Genomic DNA, 17,283 nt, shown 5'->3' on the forward strand with positions numbered 1-17,283 from the left:
TTAATTTCTCCCCATCTCTTGCTTTTCCTCGCCTCTTTTTGTTACCTTCTTGCAGTTTATTTGTTGAAGAAAACAAGGTCGTTATTACTGTCAAGTTTCCACAGTATGGGTTTTGCTAATTGCACCCTGCATCCCTGTATGTAAAATAGTGTGGTTTTTAGTCTTCTCTATTTCCTGTAAATTGATAATTGGATATCGGAGCTTGGTTGATCACATTGAGGCTCAGTTTCTGTCCCTCCCTCCCTCTCTCTCTCCTCTCTCTCTCTCTCTCTCTCCCTCCCTCCCTCCCTCCCTCCCTCTCCCCTCCCCTCCCCCCTTTGGAGGGACAGGGCTGGCAGTACACATAAGGTGTACTTGTTTCCATTTTTATGATATCAGTAGTCATTGATAATTATCCTGAAGTCCATTAATTCATTCCAAGCCTCAAAGTGATGTTGATAATTATTTTACCACTTATTCATTTATTAACTTACTTTAGAATTTTTATATTTATACATACATTCTACATATATTATAATGTTTAGACAAAGATTAATGTGTAGAAATTTTGCTTTCAGCGAATATTTACATTCCAATCATTGCTTAGAAAGATCTTTTGTCCTTTTAGAGCTACTTGCTAAAAATTAAAGTAAACATAGAATATTCTGGCTTTATTGTACTCTTGAAGGGACTGAATGTCTAAGCTAATTTATTAAAGAATTTATAATTTCTTGTCGTAACACTTAAACTGAAGAATGTGTCAGGATTGGAACTGTTATAGACTGAGAAATTTGACAAGAATTTTTTTATGTTCTTTGAGTTTATAGCCTCACAACCTATTTCAGTCTTTATGGTAATCAACTAGATAAAGCTCTGCATTAAGCTCCCAGTATTTATGTTTGCTGGCAAAATTTTCTCTGAACCTTATGAAACTATTAATATCTTATTCTAAGTATAATACTTTTTTAATAAGTGAACATCATGAAATAAATGAAGTTTTAAAATACATTTAGAATAAGCTCTTTTGTGTTAGTCAGTTTTCCCTGGAATGTCTTACCCTGGCTGCAGCCAAGGGATGAGTGGGTAAATGTTCTGTGCCATTAGCTCCTTAAAAACTTGGTGAGGATATCTGGAGGTCAGGACTCTGAATACAACGAGCTTTCTAGGTTTAATATCCAACTCACTTTATATTATTTTGCATGAATATTTGGGCATGAGTTACTACCTTCCCTTTTTTACAAGTAAGAACCCAAACCACAGCTAGAGTAACCAAATTCCTGGTTCTGATCCAAAGACAATTTCTGGTAATGCATTTAGATTTCAGTCATTATAATACGGTATTCTACTCTGTCTGTCATACATCCCACCAACTCTCCCCAGCATAAATAAGGTGGAACAGATACCATATTATGGGTAATGCAGTTAAGGCTCAGAGAGATTTAGTGGTTGCCACTCTGTTATTAATTGGCTGTGCTGGAATTGGAATTCAGGTCTTTCTGATTCCAAACCCATGTTCTCCCTACCACAGCAAAATGAAGGCAAGAGGAAAAGAAGGCAGAGAGATTATTTAAGGAGTCACTGTTACTTCCAGTGAGAGATTATTGAGGCCTGAAACAGGCAGTGGAAACAGAAACAAGATTTAAGGGTTTCACATGACTTGGTGGTAGATAAGATACGGGGAATGAGAGAATAGAATGATTAAAGAAAGATGTGAGTTTCCTGGGTGTGTAAATGAAATGTCATGGGAAGGGAAGCAGTTTACAGGAGGGCTGGCCCTTATTCCTCTTTCTGTATGGAATTCTGTCTGTTGGTTGAGGTGTTTGTTGTATATTTGGTTGAAGACATTGTAGGCACTTTGAAATTCAGGGTACTACTTAGCTTATTTAATCTTTTGGTAGTGAATACAAGGGAGTTTAACAGGGTGTATATTCATTTTATTTATTTTATTTAAATCCAAGTTAACATAGTGTAATAGTAGTTTCAGGAATAGAATTTAGTTATTCATCACTTACATATAACATCCAGTGCTATTCTCAACAAGGGCCCTCCTTAATGCCCATCACTGATTTAACCCATATCCCCACCCAACACCCCTCCAGCAGCCATCAGTTTTGTTCTGTTTAAGAGTCTCTTATTGTTTGCCTCCCTCTCTGTTTTTATCTTATTTTTCCTTCCCTTCCCCTATGTTCATCTGTTTTGTTTCTTATACATTATACATATGTTCATCTGTTTTGTTTCTTATACATTATATATATACATATATAATATGTATATATATAATATATACACCACATCTTCTTTATCCATTTGTAAGTTGATGGACATTTGGGCTCTTACCATAATTCGGTTATTGTTGATAGCACTACTATAAACATTGGTGTGCATGTGCCCCTTCAAATCAGCATTTTTTTTATCCTTTGGATAAATACTTAGTAGTGCAATTACTGGATCGTAGGGTAGTTCTATTTTTAATTTTTTGAGGAACCTCCATACTGTTTTCCAGGGTGGCTGTATTTCCAGTTTGCATTCCCACCAGCAGTGCGAAAGTGTTCCCCTTTCTCCGCATCCTTGCCAACATCTATTGTTGCCTGAGTTGTTAATTTTAGCCATTCTGACAGGTGTGAGGTAATATCTCATTGTGGTTTTGATTTGTATTTCCCTGATGATGAGTGATGTTGACTATCTTTTCATGTGTCTGTTAGCCATCTGGATGTCTTCTTTCGAAGTGTCTGTTCATGTCTTTTGCCCATTTCTTTACTGGATTACTCATTTTTTGGGTGTTGAGTTTGATAACTTCTTTTTAGATTTTGGATACTAACCCTTTATCCGATATGTCATTTGCAAATATCTTCTCTCATTCCTGTGGTTGCCTTTTAGTTTTGCTGATTGTTTCCTTTGCTGTGCAGAAGCTTTTTATCTTGATGAGGCCCCAGTAGTTCATTTTTGCTTTGTTTCCCTTGCCTCCAGGCGACATGTCTAGTAAGAAATTGCTGCGGCCGAGGTCAAAGAGATTGTTGCCTGTTTTCTTCTGTAGGATTTTAATGGTTTCCTGTCTTATATTTAGGTCTTTCATCCATTTTGAGTTTATTTTTGTGTATGGTGTAAGAAAGTGGTTTAGGTTCATTCTTCTGCATGTTGCTGTCCAGTTTTCCCAACACCATTTGCTGAAGAGGCTGTCTTTTTTCCATTGGATATTCTTTCCTGCTTTGTTGATGATTAATTGGCCATACATATGTGAGTCCATTTCTGGGTTCTCTATTCTATTCCATTGATCTATGTGTCTGTTTTTGTGCCAGTACCATACTGTCTTGATGATTAGAGCTTTGTAATGCAGCGTAAAGTCCAGAATTGTGATGCCTCCAGTTTTGATTTTCCTTTTCAACATTACTTTGGCTATTTGGGGTAACAGAGTGTATATCCTTTTTTTTTTTTTTTTTTTAATTCTTTTTTAAAGTTTAGTTTTTGAGAGAGAGCAGGGGAAGGGCAAAAGGGAAAGGGGACAGAGGATCTGAAGCAGGCTCCACGCTGACAGCAGAGAGCCCCTTGTGGGGCTTGAACTCACCAACTGTGAGATCATGACTGGAGCCAAAGTCAGACGCTTAACAGGTTGAGCCACCCAGATGCCCCTGTATTCTTAATTCCTTTGTCATTATGTTATTCCTATGGCACTTAACCTAGTGAGAATTATAAATTCACAGTTATACCGAAGGACTACCCTGAGGTTTATGGCCTCAGCAGATTGCCAGTGTGATAGACCCCATGTGCATAGAACAGTGTTTCTGCCTATATACTTATATTGCCGTATTTTTCCTTCTCTAGTGAAGGATTAGAAAAAAGACACCATATTCTTGAAAACATTTGATTTATTAATATGATTTGATGTTGAGGTTGCACAAAATATTCAGTAAAGAAACAGTAGTTAATAGCCAATATGTTGAGAGAAAGGAGTTCATATATGCATGTATGATCAGATGATATAGCAGTGACTTGTGCGTATTCCCTTGCATAGTTCCTGCTCTACGGTAAGTTTGTATAGATAATAAAGCTGGCAAGTTGACTGTTGACTACAAGCCCAGAAATTGTACTGAAACAACAAATTAGAATTAGGTACTGGAGCACTTGGGTGGCTCAAATGGTTAAGTGTCCAACTGGCTCAGGTCATGATCTCATGGTTCCTGAGTTTGAGCCCTGCATTGGCCACTGCACTGACAGTGCGGAGCCTGCTTGAGACTCTCTCTCTCTCTCTCTCTCTCTCTCTCTCTCTCTCTCTCTCTCTCTCTCTCTCCCTCTCTCTCTCTCTCTCTCCCTCTCCCCACAAATAAATAAATAAACTTTTAAAAAAAGAATTAGGTACCTATTTCAACTGGTGTTTCATTTTTTCAAGCAGGCTTTACCTAGCCCTCTGTGTGGTCTCCCTACTGAGAACTTTAAAGCACAATAAAATTAAGACACTCAATTAGCCCTAATGGGGCAGCACAGGTACTTGTTAACTTTCCCTTTTTTTGATTATGCAGCTAAATTATAAACTTCAGAGGGCAAGGGAACAGGGAAGGTTTTGATTCCCGCCCCCACCCCCACCCCACCCTCTGCCAGAGGTTAATTAACCATTAGGCTTTGAACCTAGTAAAAATACTTACTGTTTAAGTCTATAACTATAAATTTATCTTGGTTCCTTTTACGTTTTACTAAATAATAAAAATTATTTTGTCTTTAGTATCAAGCACTCTGCTAATAATTTATGGAAAATAAAATATATAGAAAACACAGTATTAGCCCTTGGGATATGTTCAGTCTTGAGTTGGTTTTATTTGTAATTAATTTGGTGACAGAATCCTTGAGTTGGTCAGAGAATTTTAGTATCGAGTTATGGACAGAGCTCTAAGTTCTTAGCCTAATAGGAGTGAAAAATAAAAGTTAAATAAAAGTAAACTATAAGTTGCAGAATGACTCTCCCAACAACGTATTGGTGTAATACCACTTTAAGTCTCATAGGAATATTTCTCATTGAAGAAATGTCCTGTAATAATGAACATTGAAAACCTTTGATGTTTGGTTCATTAAAAGCTATGAACCAAAGCTAATTGTAAAGTGGGACAGACATTATGGAACTTCTAGTCCCATTCTTCTTTTTTCATACATAGAAAGGAAGCCCAGAATGTTTGGTTCATTGAATCTTGTCTAAATTATCTCAGCTGTTTAGAGGCAAAACAGGAACTGGAACATGGGTTTCTGACTTTATGGCTTCCTTTTATGTAACATATTGTTATTTATGTCACTATGCATTAACTGAAGGTATGTATGTTATTACTATATTTTTAATTATTTGCTCATTTTGTTTTTTATATTACTCCTGCAAAAAGAAAAGTTATCGGGGCACCTGGGTGGCTCAGTTGGTTAAGCGTCTGATTTCACCTCAGGTCATGATCTCACGGTTTGTGAGTTCGAGCCCTGTGTCGGGCTCTGTGCTGACAGCTCAGAGCCTGGAGCCTGTTTCAGATTCTGTGTCTCCCTCTCTCTCTCTGACCCTCCCCCATTCATGCTCTGTCTCTCCCTGTCTCAAAAGTAAATAAACGTTAAAAAAAAAAAAATTAAAAAAAAAAAGTTATCTGTAATTACAAAAAGAAGAAAGTGACTTGCCTAATGTCACATACTAAGAAATTAGCAAAACTAGGACTAGAACCCAGATCTTCTGTTTCCTAGTGCACTGAATCTTTCACAGCCCCAAATTTTTTCTCCATGGTGTTGTCATTAGTATTATTTATAGATTATTTCTACTAGGAAACTTAGTCAAACTGAGAACATTTTCGAGAAAGAATGATGGACTCTGTTGTAAGCAGTAAATAATCCAACTTTCTCTTGTAGCAAAATTCCACTTTTCTGGATGGTTTTCATCAATTTGCCTCTATTCCATTTGAAATTTGAGTTTGCCACTTACTAGAATTTGAGGCTAGAGGATAGTTCAAACAGAGTTATAGATTTTAATTGGTCTGTAGGTAATTACTGTTTCATTCACAACAAGATCGTCTTTTAAAAGATTTTTATTAAATGTAGTATATGGTAGTGTTTTTTTTAAGTTGTTATTGAATGTAATATCCAAAAATATGCACATAATCAGCCAACAGCTTCATGAATTTTCACAACTGAACAAACACAGTGTATAACACACACCCAAGTTCAAGATCATTATCAGCCTCCCATACATTCCCCTTACACTCATTTCTAGTTACTACCCCTATCCTGCTGCCCCCTAAAGAGTAATCACTATAACAGGGTAGTCTTTTAATGAGTCAGGTACTTCATTAGTCAGGGTCATCCTATTTTTTTGGTCTTGGCCGAAGTATATGAAGAGGATGAGAAGAGAACAGTTTCTGTTCTTACCAACACAAAAATAATTGAAAACAGAATTTTTCATTATTCAGGCATATTTACCAATTTTATATTCAATCAGTAATACAGGGTGACTCAAATCTTGTGTTCCACTTTGGAAACATACGAGTCTCTGTAACAACTTTTGTCTTCTGAAAACACAGTAAGCAGGAAATATAAGAATTGATGTAGAGCATTGTGTGCTCCCCATGGTTATTTTCCACAATGGAGGAGGCATGAGGGATTGACTGTAATGCTCTAAGGCAGAGCTGTGGTTGAGGAATCACTGATACGTTCCACTTTCTTTGTGTATGTTCTCTGAATATTGAAGATAGATTTTTAATGTCAATAATTGGAATTCCGTGGATTTTTAATTCTCCGACTTCTGTGTGAAATATAATTATTGTTTTCCATAAGTTAAAAAAAATTTGGTTAAAATTCTTCCATCTTGATTTAAAATATTTTACCTGTAACACTGTCTTCACTTTCTCTATTCTTCTCAGGACCCCTGAACAGTGCCCCAGCGTTGTTTCATTGTTGTCAGAGAGTTACAATCCTCACGTGCGTTATGGAGCTGCTATGGCCCTAGGCATCTGCTGTGCTGGTACCGGAAACAAGGTAAAGTCCAAAGCCGGTGGGGTCAGTTCTTTCCTGGCACCAGACTGTTTTCCCTCGCAGAGAAGTTTATGCATCCGCTGCAAAAATACAAGTGTGGTGTGATCTGTAAGAGGAAACTTGCCTCACAAAGCTTACCAGAACTTCCTTCCTCACTTTACTATGCTGGATTGCTCAAAGCCAGTTATGAACAAACCAGGGGAGCCTACCTGGCTCAGTTGGAAGAGTGTGTGACTCTTGATCTCGGGGTCATGAGTTTGAGCCCCGTGTTGGGTATAGAGAGTACTTAAATTTTAATTTTTTTTACTGTTTATTTTTTGAGAGAGAGACAGAGCTCAAGGAGGGGAGGAACAGAGAGAGAAGGAGGCATAGAATCCGAAGCAGGCTCCAGGCTCCGAGCTGTCAGCACAGAGCCTGATGCAGGGCTCAAACTCAGGAACCATGAGATCATGACCTGAGCCAGAGTTAACTGACTAAGCCACCCAGGTGCCCCAGAGATTATTTAAATTTAAAAAAAAAATTTTTTTTAATTAAAATAGAACAAACCACATTCCATGGGGTGGCTATAATGGAGACATGCTGTTGAATTTCTCTTTGAGAGCATTGATTTCTTTCAAAAAAGAAAAAGATAAAATACTTTTTTCTTTAAAGAATTTGGTCATTTTAAATGGTAATTTACATGTTTAATTTTCATGATTAGTAGTGTGGAAATCAAAATTCTCGTATAAGAGCACCAAAATCAATCCGCTTTGATTTCTTTTTTTGTTTTATTTTAAACAAATCACTTTAAGTGCCATTTGCCTGATCTCTCCTCACAAACATAACAGATAACCTGATATTTGTTAAGTCCTCAAAAGTGACAAAATAAAGAGTTGGGTTAGATAAGTAGATGATTGGAAAGTACAGTTCATCATGAGATTCATAAAGAAATGCACTGTTGCTTAAACAAGTATTCTTGATTTATAGCAGTGACCTAATCATAATATTTTTTGCCTTTCATAACACAAATGGACACACCTTGACCACTGCCCCAAGCTGAACTTTTTTTTCCTTTTTTTTTTTTGAGAGAGAGAGAGGGTGCAAATGAGCAAGGGGCAGAGAGAGAGAGAAGCAGGGCTCCCCTGAAGCGGAGCTCGAGCTCACTGGACCTGGGACTCAAACTCACGAACTGTGAGATCATGACCTGAGCCGAAGTCAGATGCTTGAGGACTGAGCCACTCAGGCGCCCCAAACTTTTTTGTTTTAATGGAGTGCATGAGGGAACACGAACATAACGAGAATGAGAACATCTAGAACAAGAACATAATTAGGGTATGCTTCTGATGTCTTTACATCAGAGAGAAGGAGAACACTTTGAATGTTTATTCATTTTTGAGAGAGAGCATGAGCGGAGACGGGCAGAGAGGAAGAGGGAGACAAAGGATCCAAAGCAAGCTCTGTGTTGACAGCAGCAAGCCCGATGTGGGGCTTGAACTCACAAACCATGGGATCGTGACCTGAGCTAGCCATACACTCAGCTGAGCCACCCCAGTGCCCCAGAAGGAATCATTTTTTTATCCTCTGTTGTCCAAACTAGATAAAATAAAACATAGGTATTTATTGATTGATCCAGGAATTAAATTTTAATTTGCTTGACTTTTTCTCAAATAAAGGGTATTAGTATTGGATACTAATAACTTTTACTAGTCCTGTAAAATGTTACTGAAGCTAGGAATTAATATGGGCATTTTCACTACATGTGACAAGAATTACATAAAAATTTATAGAGATACATTCCCTTCCAGTATTTCTCATTCATCTCCTTACCCTGCTTTATTTTTCATCATGGCACTTATCACCACCCAACGTATTTTTACACCTGTTTATTTGTTGTCTGTCTCCTCTCCACTGAATTGTAAGGTCCCTGAGAACACAATGTTCATTGCTGGAATCTAAGGTCAGACCTGGCACACAGTAGGTTTCACTAAATATTTGTCAAACCAGTGATTGGGGGCTGGGGGGCCTGGGTGGCTCAGTTGGTTAATAGTCCCACTTCAGCTCAGGACATGATGATCTCGCTTTTCATGAGTTCAAGCCCTGTGTCAGGCTCTGTGCTGACAGCTTAGAGCCTGGAACCTGCTTCGGATTCTTTGTCTCGCTCTTCTCTGCCCCTCCCCCACTCATGTGCGCACGCGCGCGCTGTCTCTCTCAAAAATAAATAAACACATAAAAAATTTTAATTTAAAAAAATCAATGATGGGGTGGAGATTATTTAAGGATATGATAGTGAACAAGTTGGACATAGTGTGTCATCACAGAGATTTGTTTTTAAAATGCTTTTGTTTCTTTTGGGGGAGAATTTCTTACATGAGAATATATCTGCAGTTTTATTGGAAATATCATTGGGTAGGGGCACCTGGGTGGCTCAGTTGGTTGAGCATCTGACTCTTGATTTCACCTCAGGTCATGAGATCATGGGATCCCAGGTCATGGGATCAAGCCCCACATTGGGCTCCGCCCTGAGTATGGCACCTGCTTAAGATTCTGTCTCCCTCTGCCCCTCTCCCCCAGTCACATGTGATGTCTTTCTCTCTCTCTCAAAAAAAAAATTTTTTTTAATAAAATACAAATATCATTGAGTATATAAAATACAGTTTATAGAAATTGGCCTTCATTTTTTTTTTCTGGGATACATCTGTAAACAAAGGAAAAATATAGATAGATGTTTTTCAAAGTATTTTCTCCCTCAGGTCTTCAGTAGACATTTATGGCAGGCCTCATAAGTTAAATATTTTAAGTTAGATTTTTTTTCTTTCCAGATTATTCTAACCTTAATATGATATCTAGGAGCAAATGTTGTTTGAGACACAGCATCTGAACAAGTTAATTCAATGAGAAATTTTTATTACTCCTACTAAGCAAGTCTGCTTTGTTTCTAGATAGTTTGTGTGGTCTCCATATCAGTACCTATCTGACCAAGGTTTGGTGCTTTATGTTTGGTTCTTAAAAACCTGAAACACCTGTTTATTCTAAAATATCTATCGCTGAGGTTATATCACATAGCTCAAAGACCAAGTTAGTGTCTTTTAACTTACAAGCTGGAAATTTGGTTATATTTGTATCATGACTATCTTAGAAACAGTATTGCCAGCATTATGAGTAATAGTTGAAAAACTTGCTCCTTTGCACAATGTCATGACATTTTTCAGTGAAATGGGGAGAAAGAATACACTTACCTGGTGTGTATAGTATCTGTTAACAGCACTGATTTTAAATAAATAAACAAATAAATAAATCCACATGTAAAGAAAACTGAAAATGTTTTCCCAAGAAAAAGGATTTAACTTTTTCTTTCCTTGGCCTTGAAACAAAGGATATTTAAGAAATGGTATATTATATTAAGAAATAAGTTTGATTATCTTGTAAACCCATTTCTCTGTTCCTCTAGATTTATACCTACCAAGGACCTTAGAAGGAATGTTATAACATGGCACTTAACTAAGGTTCCACAGGGTGTTAATAGAAGTTAGTAGGGCAAAAGAGTTCTTGGTCAAATACAGTGGACAAATACAAAGTTCAAGTGATTTCTTTAATAAGACTTTTTGGAGCTTTTGCTAGGATATGTACATTTGTAGAGTATTTGATAAGCAGCATATATTTTGAATCTGTAAGAGGGGTGATATATAGTACACAGGAACTCCCAAACTTATTTCACCAAGGAATCCTTTTTTTCATAGGACTGATTATTCTGAAGAATATGATTTTAGGGAAATCCTGGTAAATATCAATTTAATTTTTTAAGGTAGGTCTTATAAAATCATCAAAGACATTACCTTACCCTAGTATTTGAAGGAAGTTGGATACTTAATCCAGGCTTTGGGGTCAGACTAGCCTGGAGTCATTCTACTTGTATGGCTTTGGGCAAATTTCTTAACCTTTCTTACTCTGTTTCTTTGTTTATAAAGATGGTTTTATGTTGTGGGTTTTTTGTTTGTTTGTTTTGGGATTAATAGAACTATATGGGATAACACATATAGAATATTGCTGTGCTTGGAAAATAATAGGTGTTTATCGAACATTAATCTCATTTTCTGTTACTTTGTTTTTGACTTCTTTTACTTCACGACAGGAGCGCTTGTGTTCTATAAGCTTCCTTTGCACTTACCATCAATTGTATTGAAACTTAAAGCATACTCAGTTCCAGGTAGTCTTTAATGAACTTATTACAACGTTAGATGAAAACACTGATTTAGAATGACAGTAACTAATTTGAAAATCCAGCGATACCAGCTTTATTTAAAGTTTTTTTAATGCTTTCAGGAGGCAATTAATTTGCTAGAACCGATGACAAATGATCCTGTGAACTATGTGAGGCAAGGAGCTCTTATAGCTTCAGCTCTCATCATGATCCAGCAGACGGAAATCACTTGTCCAAAGGTAAGCAAACAAAAAAACTCTGTAGAAGAGAGCTGGTGCAGGCTTTTCTTTAGTAACTTATGTTCTTTTAAGGACATTTGTAACTCACATATGATGAACACTGAACTTACAGGAAGTAAAAAGGTGTGAGAATGGGGAAACTTTAAATATGTAGTAATACTCCCTAAGTGCATTTTTTACAGATTTATAGTCAGTTTGCTAATTCAGCTATATAGCCATAATTGAAAAATTAAAACTTACAGATTGATGAAATCATAAAAATGAACTTTAATTTTTGCCTACTGCTGTCCTTTTAAAATGTATTTAGTAGGATAACTTGTTCCTCTGATACAGGATGCAGACTCAGGTGATCCATGAGTTTTTGATCCCATCTTTCTAAGATAATAAAAAGTCTTACATTCATTTTATATGATATATCCAGTCTCAGTTTAGAAAATGAGTACATCCAGGGACACCTGGATGGCTTAGTTGGTTAAGCACCTGACTCTTGATTTTGGCTCAGGTCATGATTTCGTAGTTCGTGAGATCGAGCCCCGTGTTGGGCTCTGTGCTGGCAGCACAGAGCCTGCTTGGGATTCTGTCTCTCCCTCTCTCTGCCCCTCTCCTGCTCACTATCTCTCTGTCTCTCTCTCAAAATAAATAAACTTTATTTTTTTTTTTAATTTTTAACATTTTTATTTATTCTTGAGAGAGTATGAGCAGGGGAGGGGCAGAGAGAGAAAGACACAGAATTCGAAGCAGGCTCCAGGCTCTGAGCTGTCAGCACACAGCCCGACATGGGGCTCAAACTCACAAACCACAAGATCATGACCTGAGCTGAAGTCACACACTCAACCAACTGAGCCACCTGGGTGCCCCAAAATAAATAAACTTTAAAAAAAAAAAAAAAAAGGAAAGGAAAGGAAATGAGTACATCCAGACTCTCTTAGAGTGTCACTGCCCTCCTGGGTGATCTTTTGGGCAGAGTTTCACATGGCTGCAGGACGGCCTTGTTTCCCTCTTGACCCCTTCTGTTCACATAGGCAGTCCTGCATATTTACCCTTGTAGCTGGAAGTATGGCTCTTAGTGCAGCTTCATCTGCTCCCTCCTGTCTTCCTTTCCCTCCTCTTCGTCCTACTCCCTCTCCACTAGTACCTCAATCGATAGCTAATGCCTCCTATTTTTCATGTCAGATGTCAATGCACAGTGACCACTGATCATATTAAGCTCTCTAAGCGATCCCTCTGAAGCCCATCTTTAGGCTTGGAGTGAGGGGGAAAGACCCACAGAAATCCCCTTCACATATCCTGCAGTCCCGTTCTCAGATAAACCCTGTGGATGACTCCCCTCACGGAGACATCTATTTTAAAATTTCCTCATGACAATCCCCTAGACATCATGTGAAGAGTATAATATCTAATGTAAATTGGCACCTCAGCCAAAATGTTTCATTTTGTTCAGAGACAGAAAATGCGTAGATCTTATTCACGTGGACTATAACTTACCACGTTTACTATATTAAGTAGATGTGTAGAGCTTATGCACTAATTTCAGATCTTTTCGTTAACTTGAAATTAGGGTATTTAATAGTTTTGTGTTAATTTTGCTTCTGTTTGAGAAACAGTCAAAATTAACAAGTGGAAAAACCATTAGTATACTGTCTTCTGCCTCATCTGCCAAGTGTAGAACATCCTCATTTTCAGCAAAGTAGATTGATGGGGCGGGTGGAGAAGAGAAGAATTGCCAGAACTCATCGATGCTGGATTATTCATTCTCATTTTACGAAACTTTGTTTAATAGATTTCCATTTCTAAGCATTTGCTGTCATTTTTATTTCATTTATCCAGTGCTGCTCTTTCTGTCAAAATAATTTGTAAGACTTCCAAAAATTGTATTATTGCAAAAATAGAATCTAACTTCTCATTCTGTTTTAATAATATATTACTTCATATATTATATCTTTTAAAACATAAACATCTTTTAAAGAGTCTGCATTTCTTTTTGGTTTTTATTTTTAAATATAGCAGTTATAGTATGAATAGTTTTTGCATCTTTTATTTCTGTTTTTGATCTTCTAAGCTTTATCAGCTGGAGGTTATCCAACTGAGTAGTGTCATTAAAGAAGGAAGTTTAGGCCATGGAATGCACCTCCCCTAATAGTAATATATAGATACTTACTCACTTTGACCTTGCATGTTGCTTTCATGTTATTTGTATTGTGAACAAGACAAATGTTTTACTATCTTTCCATCCTCTGCTGTAGGATTTTGTTGATTTTTCAATCATAAACTCTGCACCAACAATGGCAGAGTCCTTTAGAATGGGGGTGGGGTAGGATATAGGCTGTGTAGTTTGAAAAAGCATTCAACTATTTATTCTAATAAATAAAACTTTCTCACATTTAGAAAAAGTGAAAAAATACAGAATTTAATTCGCATTTTTAAAATCATTCCATAAAATACTGTTGAACCAAGTCTTAGCTGATGTGAATACATGGGGCACACTTCCATCTTCAGATTGTACCAGAATCCTGAGTATTGATTAAGAATGTTGAAATGCAGTTAGAGCTGGTAGCCATTGCCATTAATATAAACTCCACAGGGAAAGTGAAATGTATACCCTGCCAACTATGAAAGCAAAGCTGTGTATGGCAGTATAAAGCTCCAGTTTTCCGGAAACACTATTCCTTAGAGGGAAACTATTACTCAGCTCATGAATTCTTAAAATTTAAGTTCTATTTCATTGTTTTCTGCTATTAAGCATGCAGTAAAGACTTTTGTGGACTGTCATTTATATCATTTCTCTTTTATCTGATAATTGCTAACAAGACAACTTGAGATTCTTTTGGAGTGGTATGTGACATTTTGCTGAAAAGAAAAAGCTGTTAAGCTTGAAGAGAAGTTCTCAAGATTATGAGTCCTAGTCACAAGGTTGCAAACTGGTGCATGAAATAAAGTGGAGATCAAGTGCTAATTTCATCAAACTATAACCACCCCTCAAAGGAATCCAAAAGGGACATTTCTCAGTTTATGAAATGCACAATGAGACGTTCCAAAGGAAATGTTTTATGTAATCATGATATACATCACATCCGTTTACAGAATGCTGTCTTAATGCTTAGTTTGATACGTTATGGTTTTGGTTTAAGTAATCCCAGTGCATCTTTGCTTTTCTTCTGCTGGTTTTTTGCTCACTCACGCTCACCAACGTAGACCCAGGAACATGCATATACCCCTGGGTGATTACAAACCGAATTTAAAAAGCCTTTACACCAGATTCAGAACCATTTAACTAGAATAATGTGCTTTTATAGGTCCCTGGAACTATTTTCTCTGAAGAACCCAACTCTACTCTTTATGAAGGATCTATCTTTTATTTTCCTTTTTAAATGAAATCTACCTTTAGCATTTTTGAACACATACATATTATCATATATAGAATCAGATAAAAATATCACAGTGTAGGAATAAAATATTTGGTGCTCTTCCTGGCCTAATGTCCCCTGGCCTGAGGTTACCTGCTGGGGGAAAGCTTCTCCCACCACTGACAGGTACATTTTTGGCAGTAGGATCATGTTGGGCCAAGCTTGATAAGCTTTTGCAGTTCTAAAATCACAATTTAAGTAGATGAGGCTTTTGTGAAATATCATAGTAACCTAGAAGTATTTCTATGGAGAAAGTTTGAACTTCTATAGGATGAAATTATAAGAATGAAATTTTGTATTATAAGGTGATAGTTTACAGCATAACACATCTATAAGTAATAATATATATTACCATACTGTCACCTTAGGTAGGAACTTGGACTCTAATAGTGTCAGTGGTAATATAAAGAAAGGGCTGCAAGCAACTACCATAAACAAAATAATACTCATAAAATTACGAAGGGAGCTAAAAACATCATTTGGCATATTGATAATGGGGAAATCATGGTAGCATTGACAATATCTTGAAAGAAGAATAAAGATCATTTTTTGTTTTAAGCATGTTGAGTTTGAGATGTTAGCAAGTCAGCTGGAAATAAGATGAGAGCATAGGAAAAAAGTCAGAACCAAAGAGATTTGGGACTAGCCACAAAGAAATTATATAAGTCATAGCCCATTATCTGCAGTTCCAAAATCTAAAAAGCTCTGAAAATTGAAGAGAGGTTTGTTTATTTTTAAGGACTCAATTTGGGGGGCATCTGGGTGGCTCAGTGAGTTAAGCATTTGACTCTTGATTTCAGCTCAGGTCATGATCTCACATTGGTGGGGTCGAACCCTGCATCGGGTTTCCTGCTGAGCATGGAGCTTAAGTGCTGGGGATTCTGTCCTTACCTCTCTCTCTCTCTCTCTCTCTCTGCCCCTCCCCCTTCCCCACTCATGCACTATTTTGCTCCATCAAAAACATAAAAATTAAACAATTTTTAAGGACTCATTGGCTGCAGAACTTGACCTAATATGAACTCATCTATAGCCTTTATCCCATTTAGTGTTAATATTCAGTCATTTAACTGCTTTTAAAATATTAATTTGTTTGATTATAACTTATTGCCCCCATGCTCCATTGAGAGTATTGCATAATGTAGGGTATATGTATAAATGCTATCTTTCTGAATTCTGAATTCCAAAATTCATCTGGCCTCAAGGATTTCATGAAAGGAGTTATAGACCTCTAGTTTAAGTCATAAGAGGAGATGAAATCTCATGGAAAAGAAAAACAACTTTAAAACTGATCGCCAGTGTGCTGCTTTATTTCTGTATTTGGCAAAATAGAAGAAAATTGAAAGGAGACATTCCCAGGTGATAAGTACGAACAGAAATGACCCCAAAAAACTTTATTCCCTTCTCCCCATTTTTTTTCCAGAGAGTGATTTCCCACCACCCCCCCCCCCAGCCGTATAAGGTATAGAGTTAAAAATATGATGAATGTTAAAAATGCATGAATTTGGAAAAGGTAGGTTTTTAGATAATCATGCCCAGTAGGAAGCATGGATCACAGGATTGCCTAGAGTTTAATTGTCTTTTCTGTGAGATTGTCATAATATAAAATGGGAAATAAATATGCTTTTCTCCCACAAATTCTACTTTATATGGGGGCGCCATACTATGCATAACAATGAAATTGAAGCAGAAAATCATGATCCTAACCATGGTTGCAATTAGTTTTTTTTGTGATTACAAGCAAACCAGGCATTTCACCCATCTTACTTCAGTTTCACATCTGTAAATAGAGGGAGTACATGATCTCAAACTTGCCTTTCAAATTTAAGATAACTGCCCTCACCTACTAAAATAATTTTTTTAAGATTTTTTTAAGCTATCTATTTATTTTGAGAGACAGAGAGAGCAGCAGAGGGGCAGAGAGAGAGGGAGGGAGAGAATCCCAACAAGGTCCACACCGTCAGTATGGAGCCTCACACAGGGCATCAACTCATGAAACACAAGATTATGACCTGAGCAGAAATCAAGAGTCAGACACTCAACTGACTGAGCTACCCCAGTGGCTGAGCCACTGAGCCACCTCAGTGCCCCAAAACAATAATGCTTTCTGAAGAATCATAAACATGAGAATTAAGTTACTGCTGCATAAGTAATAAAATGTGAGGGGGGGAAAATGTTTAAATGATAAACATAAAAGTAGCTCTTTAAGTAGTGTACTTAATAGTAATTGGATAATCCTGTTATACATTTGTGTTGATTTTTTTTACCCATCTTTAAGTTTCACTGAATGTTTTCCTATTGTTTTGGGTGTAGTTTTATATTTAAATTCTTCCTCATAATGTACATACAGTGCTTTGTCCAGTGTTTCTTTTTATAAGTTCATGACATATTTCATAAACCTTTAGCACATAAAATTTCCATCCTATATAAGGTAATGTAAGTGTTCATCTAAAATAAGTTCAGAATCAAAGGAATTTGACCTGTTGAACCAGAGTAAAAGCATCAA

The 17,283-nt window shown here is 36.9% G+C and overlaps 1 protein-coding gene across 1 annotated transcript in view; it reads left to right on the forward strand.

Annotated features, from left to right (window-relative positions):
* PSMD1 (proteasome 26S subunit, non-ATPase 1) overlaps positions 1-17,283 on the forward strand; it is a 93,609-nt gene that overhangs the window by 55,828 nt on the left and 20,498 nt on the right. Inside the window, exons 17-18 of the mRNA XM_042995608.1 lie at positions 6,849-6,963; positions 11,260-11,376. Of these exons, the coding sequence (XP_042851542.1) occupies positions 6,849-6,963; positions 11,260-11,376 (232 nt within the window). The remainder of the gene's footprint in view (positions 1-6,848; positions 6,964-11,259; positions 11,377-17,283) is intronic.

Source organism: Panthera tigris, chromosome C1 (assembly GCF_018350195.1).
Source record: "Panthera tigris isolate Pti1 chromosome C1, P.tigris_Pti1_mat1.1, whole genome shotgun sequence".
In the NCBI taxonomy this organism is placed as follows: domain Eukaryota; kingdom Metazoa; phylum Chordata; class Mammalia; order Carnivora; family Felidae; genus Panthera; species Panthera tigris.